The 7500-nt window shown below is 43.9% G+C and overlaps 1 protein-coding gene across 3 annotated transcripts in view; it reads right to left on the reverse strand.

The window, feature by feature from the left end:
- LOC119573262 overlaps positions 1 to 7500 on the reverse strand; it is a 155495-nt gene that overhangs the window by 18225 nt on the left and 129770 nt on the right. For 2 of the 3 annotated variants that reach the window (XM_037920417.1, XM_037920407.1), the window contains exons 4-6: positions 7476 to 7500; positions 4664 to 4916; positions 403 to 474 (exon numbers count right to left, since the gene is read on the reverse strand). The exon at positions 7476 to 7500 is cut by the window's right edge and continues 72 nt beyond it. In XM_037920417.1, coding sequence (XP_037776345.1) covers positions 403 to 474; positions 4664 to 4916; positions 7476 to 7500 — 350 coding nt within the window. The remainder of the gene's footprint in view (positions 1 to 402; positions 475 to 4663; positions 4917 to 7475) is intronic. The other variant, XM_037920425.1, reaches the window with a different exon arrangement.

Consider the following 7500-nt stretch of genomic DNA (forward strand, 5'->3'; position numbering starts at 1 on the left):
CTCCATTTGTCTCAAAGATCTGGAGTCTAAGTGTTACCAGGAATGAATGGGAGTAATGGGGAAAAAAAATGTGTAAGTAATAGAGTTCCAACCACTTTGTTATACCAAACACCACATAAATGAGTCTTACATAACATACAGTGCAACAAGTATCTCAAACTTCATTCCTTGAGTGCAAATACCATGACTTGTGTGCATCCTTAATATCTATACACTTATTGGGGTAGCTAGGAAGTGAAACCGGGAGAGGTTGTGGAGGGAGGGGACTGACAGAAATTAAGACTATGGAGATGTAATGGAACACTTATTTTGCAAGTGTGACTAGGACCATACTAGGGTGGCACATGAATAAGGAGGTTGATACTAGATCACACAAGGGTGACAAGATGAGTAGTACAGTACCCTGTACGACGAAGAGTTTCCAGCTGGTAATCGTTGAGCCTGCGCCGCTTCCCTTGACTGTCTCGATGCAACCTTACCAAGGGGTTAGTACCAAGCGTTAGTCCCACACACTGCCTCCATCAGCAATACCAGCAATAAGTACTACTCACAGTACTGATGCTAATATCAAGCATTAGTACCTTGCATGGATCACAATCTACAAATATGTCAGTAGCTGAAGGGTTGGTTGAGCCTTAATGAGCCAAAGATTTCCATGGAAATAAAAACAAAACAGTTACAAGGGGGATAAATCTTACATTAACTTTACAAAGGCACAGCCACATTAGTCTTCCAAACACCTAACACATGAGACAGTGTTTACTGTGAAAAACATCAATAAGATGGGAATATACCTACCCAAGCAGAACTAGTGTTAAAAGCTCAGTAAGCATGGAACAAGAGAGTGGGTACACATTCCTCTTCACTACACTCTCATTCAATGTCTATTCCATTCACCATTATACTCACTTTTAAATGATAAGTTATTTGAATCTGCGATGTCTAGTTAGCAACCAAACACAAAACATTCTGGAATACTTGTTAACATTCCTTTATGAAACTTAGAGTACACTTACGGATAAGTGTGGCTGCTTATCCTTCCATTATTCACCCTATCTCTGTGTCCCATAGTATACCAGATTTAATGCTATGTACACATGATATGTAAAGTGGGAGTGAATGGTTTCTAACTTGGTACTGACACATACTGTAGAAGATAAATGAAAAAATAACTACAGTAAATATTTATCAGCAGAGAAAGAATTTCAGTCAGCAGTACATAAAAGCATGCTCTATTAGTATTGTTTAATTTTTAAAAAATGCAATTTTAACTTAAAAATAGCCTGAGATCACCATAAAGTGAGGCTGTTAGGAAAACACAAAAGACTTCTGCTTACATAAAAAACATATCTTTAAAAATTTCCCTTCAAAAATTTTGTACAGTACATAAAACAGGAACTGGTATAATCAGTGGTTCAAGAGTTTTGATACTCAACATGAAGTTAGATGCAAGTCTAACAGGGCAGCCAAAAAGAGGTCTTTTGCATGAAGAAAAAGTGTCACATTGCCTCTTCAAGGGCATGCAAAGCCAAAATACGTCAAAGTACAGTATTCATAGAGACAGGGGTTACATAAGGTCGTCCAAAAGACCCTTATCATTTCACTGCTATTGAAAATGCAAACACACTTATGGGTGATACTAGACATTATATTTAATTCCTGTTTATTTATTCACATCATCCTCAAGAACCACATATCTGAACCATCCATATATATAAATACAAAAATAGGATACAATTACAAACATTTTCTCAGTGATAAGGCAAACGCATAGCTTTTCACCTGTAAAACGGTTATACTTTCATATATCCAATCTTAAATTGTATGCACTCTCCTCGTTGTTACTTTCATCACAAACAGCAGATCACACCAACCCTGCAAGCAAGCATGCGATCTACCTAAACTTATTCCATATAACCTAAACGAATCAACTATATTGGGGAATATCCTTAAGAATCCGAGACAGTCAATAATTAGCCCTTGTGATTGTTCCCTTATCTTCCAATAACTTTCTCTGTGTACAGTGGCCTTTTCTGCAAGATAATCCTATTATCTTAGTGAGGCAGCCCCTGGCCCTTTTTACAATTTCTCACTAGCAGCAACCCGTAAAGTGTTCCTCTTGACAGCAGTTAATCAATTTCCATCCCATGTCTAATAGACAAGACCTGTCGGCGAGGGCTGCCTGGAGAGTTTATTACCTTGGTATAGTAGTAATGGAGTGTAGAAGGCGAGTAGATGAAAATAGCAGTAAACAATGGTTATATGTAGAAAGCAAAAATATGGTTGGTTGATGGAATATAGTGATTATCTACGTCGAGGTTTATAAGGAAGACTGGAACACTTGTCAAGGCTACGTATGAAGGCTACGATTAATGGTGGGATGATAAAGTATAGGCACAATGTATAGCTGTGCCGCTAAAGTAAAGTGATGATATATAGTGTTATTACACATACGGATGTGTGCACAAGGCAGTGTACCGCAGTGGATAGTTGTATAGTTGCGACAAAGAATTGTACTATTCATGATCAATACACCCAGTGAGTAGCATTCTCTAGTCACGAATAATTTACCTCATTTGAATCACCATATTTCAAATTGAGAGAGAGAGAGAGAGAGAGAGAGAGAGAGAGAGAGAGAGAGAGAGAGAGAGAGAGAGAGAGAGAGAGAGAGAGAGAGAGAGAGAGATAGAGGAGAGAGAGCGAGGGGGGGGGGTAGAGAGAGAGGGGGAATAGCGAGAGAGAGAAGGGGATAGAGAGAGAGAGGAGGGGATAGAGGGGGGGTAGAGAGGGAGAAAGGGACATAGTGCAGAGAGAGAGATTGTGTGCGCGTGCGTGTACATACACATAAACATACACACATAAACACACACTAACTGACTCACTCACCCAGTCACTCACTCACGCACTCACTCACTCACTCACTCACTCTCTTTCTCACTCACTCTCACTCACACTCACTCTCACTCTCACTCTCACTCACACTCTCACTCTCACTCTCACTCTCACACACACACACACACACACACACACACACACACACACACACACACACACACACACACACACACACACTCATCATGCATGTGTGTGTGTGTGTGTGTGTGTGTGTGTGTGTGTGTGTGTGTGTGTGTGTGTGTGTGTGTGTGTGTGTGTGTGTGTGTGTGTGTGTGGCGGTGTCTATGTATGTATGTATGTATGTATGTATGTATGTATGTATGTATGTATGTATGTATGTATGTATGTATGTATGTATGTATGTATGTACGTACATACATACATACACATATATATACACATACATAGATATGCATATATGTAACATATACACATACATATATTATATATCATATATACATATACATATTTACACATACACAGTCTCTCCTCGCAGCCCCAGCCCTCGCCCTGGCACAGCTCACAATGCACTTTTCCTAATGCTTCTGTTCCATTCACACCCTTCGGCCCAAGCTTCGGCTCCCCCTTCCCATAAATCTTTACCCGGGCTCTGTCTGCGACGTGCAACGGGAGGATAGATCCCTCACCTCTAAGGGAAAGACACGAATACACACAGCCCGGGCCAGCTGCTGTCCTCAATGCCCAACGGCCCTCCCCACCCCCAACCGCCCCCGACCTACACATGGACACGCTGCCTCGGCACCTGGGCACTGTCACATGCCCGGACTAATGGACGAATGCGTACACGTATGCCCGCATAGACAAAGCTAGGGCATACCTTTACACACACACACACACTCACACACACACACACAACACACACACACACACACACACACACACACACACACACACACACACACACACACACACACACACACCCACACACATATATCACAAGAAAACAATAAGATCATTTATCCGTTACTTTTGTGTATCTTTACTCCCTTGTCAACTTCTTCCTTCTCACCACACTCTCCTCTTGTCCCTTCCAATCTTCCTTTGTTCCTTCTACCCCCTTCCCCTTCATACTAGCGTTCTCCTCTTTCTGCTTTCAACCCTTTCATTCGATTCTGCTGCCCGTCAAAAGTCTCATCAATCTTTGTCTCCGGTGTTTGCACTTGCCGCCTCCTGTCAATATCGGCTTTGATGACGTTACCTGCGGCAATTAACTATAAACATCCAGTCCCTTTTTGTGTTCTACGCGGCTCTCTGCTGCATGAACCTTGTGTGTTGTAGTAAGTCCTTATGCTATATACATGGACCCTATTATGCGGATTACCCTTATAAATAATAGGCACGCACGAAAAGCACACCCGTAAGCGCACACAGCGAGAGAGAGAGAGGGAGAAGGAGAGAGAGAGAGGGGGGGGAAGGAGAGAGAGAGGGGGGAAGGAGAGAGAGAGGGGGGAAGGAAAGAGGGTGAGGAGGAAGGAGAGAGAGAGAGGAGGAAGAGAGAGAGAAGAGAGAGAGGGGAGGAAGAGAGAGAGTGGGGAGGAGAGAGAGGAGGAAGGAGAGAGAGAGAGAGAGAGAGAGAGAGAGAGAGAGAGAGAGAGAGAGAGAGAGAGAGAGAGAGAGAGAGAGAGACGGAAAGTTAAACAAAGAAATCGACAAAGAGGCAAGGGAAGGAGAACCAAGGTCCGGAGCGACAGACGGACGGACGGCCCGAGAGGCGCGGGCGGGAGTGCGGGCGGGTGCCAGGACTCACCCCTTCTCCCGGATGGAGTGCAGGTGGTGGTTGGAGAGGCGCCTCGGGTCGCCCTTGGAGTCGACGGCGACGGCGTCCAGCTCATCGAAGGAAGGCGTGACGAACACATCCCGCAGGACTAAGGGCTTGGCTCGTCCTCCGCCTCCGCCGTTGCCTCCTCCATTGACGGCCCCCCCTCCTCCCCCTCCTCCTCCTAGGGGCCCCACTCCGCCAGCTCCTGTTCCTGCTCCGCCATTACCAACAGCAAAGTTTCCTGGAACGAGAAAACGGGTGGACATTAGTAAAAACAAACGAACTCTTAATTCTGACGTATAGCGAGTTCCCTGGTGCCCTCGCCTTTGTGTGTCTCCGTTTTCCTTTTCTCTTCTTATCTAAGACGAATGCTGGGCCTCATTGGCGCTCGCGGTTATGGATTCTTATTTGGAAAAACCGAATGCAAATTATCTCAGAATACTACAGTAAGCTTTGCATAATATATCTGCAGTAAAAAAGAACCTTCCGTTTCACCATAATATAATACTACAGCAGTAGCTAATTAATAATAAACACGTAATATAACTTCGCAAATAAAGATATTTACCATAATAATAATAATAATAATAATAATAATAATAATAATAATAATAATAATAATAATAATAATAATAATATAATAATAATAATAATAATAATATATTAATAAAAACAATAATAACAATATATAATAACAATAAATAACAATAAATAACAATAAATAATAATAATAACAAAAATAATAACAATAATAATAACAATAATTAATAACAATAATAATAACAATAATAAAATAACAATAAAAACGTGCGCGCCCGTAATCGAATTCCCGGCAACCAGCAAAACGTCACAATCGACTGTCGTGTTAATTTACGCCGTCCGCCGATGCAGCAAACGAGACAGTGTGGGGGAGGGGGTGGTGTGGGCACAGTAGGGGTGGTGAGGCCTAGTGGGGTTAGTGGGAGGGCATGATGGGGATGATGGTACGAATGTTGGCGATGATGGGGGCGGGGGAGAGGGGGGGGTAAGGTGGAGAAGAGGAGTATGGTGGGGTGATGGAGGAGTGGAGAGGGTGATGGAGAGGTCGACTGGGAAATAGAAGTTCCTGGCATGTAGTTACGGGTGGGGTATAGTGGGGGTGATGGAAATCCGTTGGGGATGGTAGGGGTGATTGGGATATGGGTTATGACTGGGATATGGTGGTGGTAATGGAGTATGGTGTGGGTGATGGGAGTATGGTGGGGCGGAGAGGCCTTCTCTTTGTTCTGTGGAAATTCGAACTCCTTCTGGAATAACATTATCACGTGCAACCGCTGAAACGTGGATCATGAAAAATTCAGACTAATTACACGCTTCTTACAGCCGCCAATATGGCGAGGACAAATAGCTAGCCGAGACCTTGATAATTGTGGTAATAAATTAATGCATCGTTTAAAAAAATCAGTCGTTTTGTTAAACTTACACACACACACACACACACACACACACACACACACACACACACACACACACACACACACACACACACACACACACACGCGCGCGCGCGCGCGCGCGCGCACTTCCACATACACCTATATCCCCAGCGCGGAATTGAGTCTGCAGGACACTGGCAAGGGGAACTCAAATATTTGGGGGATGACACTGCGTACAATGGTGTATCTGCCACCAGTTGACGCCTGGTTGTGTGTGAAGTATTAAAACTTTTATTGACTCCAGGCCGAAAAAGTTACCCAATATACAGGCCTCGCTGTGGCCGTGGTGTAAAGCGCAGCCAGCGACCGTGCTGTGGGTGTGTGATGCCTGCATTGTTACGAGTGACTAATCGGGAAAGACGGGTAACTGACTGTATTCTGCGAGTATAATGTCGTGTTTGGGCTCGGGTGACACTGCAGAGCCCCAAAAAAGCGGTGGCTGTGACAATAAAACTGACAGGTGCTATATGCCGAGGCGCGAATTACGACTGCTAGAACCGCGTGGTTAGAATTACTAGAAGGATTATCGTCGAAGCCAAGGCCGTGTGTGGCGCGTGAGGTTTCGAATTCTGATACAAAGAGACTATCGCTTCTTTTAAAAATAACTACGCATGTATATCCAAACCGTTTAGCCCAATTAGCTCGGAATTTCTCTAGCAATTTACGTCTTTCAGGCATCGTTATCTAACTCGTCGACAAACACGGCAAACGACGCTTGGAAACCGACCAGAGCAGCTATCAAACGAAATTACACGCCGTTAAAAGACTTTATCTCACATTTCATCGATCTCATATCTGCTATGCATGTGCACGCAGCCTAGAAGCGGCCACGTCACGACCTACAAGGGTTGCGAACTTTAAGAGAGAGAGAGACCAAGGGAGGGAGGGAGGGAGAGAGGGAGGGAGGGAGGGAGGGAGGGAGGGAGGGAGGGAGGGAGGGAGGGAGAGGGAGGGAGAAAGAGGGAGGGAGGGAGGGAGGGAGGAGAGAGAGAGAGAGAGAGAGAGAGAGAGAGAGAGAGAGAGAGAGAGAGAGAGAGAGAGAGAGAGAGAGAGAGAGAGAGAGAGATTGAGAAAGATCTAGAAAAAAAGAGATCCGGTAAACCGCGAGAAAACATTAGTAAAATGTGTTTTATAAAGAATAAACATAAAAAGAAAAAAAACAAAAAACGAAAACAGAAAAGGAAAATGTATCTAAGACGGCAAAACGAACCAATAACAAATAGAGGGAGAGGAAGAGGAAGAAAAAAGAAAAAAAAAAAGAAAAAGAACAAGAAGAACAAGAACAAGCACAAGAACAAGAACAAGCAGCAGCAGCCACGACCTACCTGCCGACGCCGTGGACGTAGGGTC

This window comes from Penaeus monodon, chromosome 1 (assembly GCF_015228065.2).
Source record: "Penaeus monodon isolate SGIC_2016 chromosome 1, NSTDA_Pmon_1, whole genome shotgun sequence".
NCBI lineage: Eukaryota > Metazoa > Arthropoda > Malacostraca > Decapoda > Penaeidae > Penaeus > Penaeus monodon.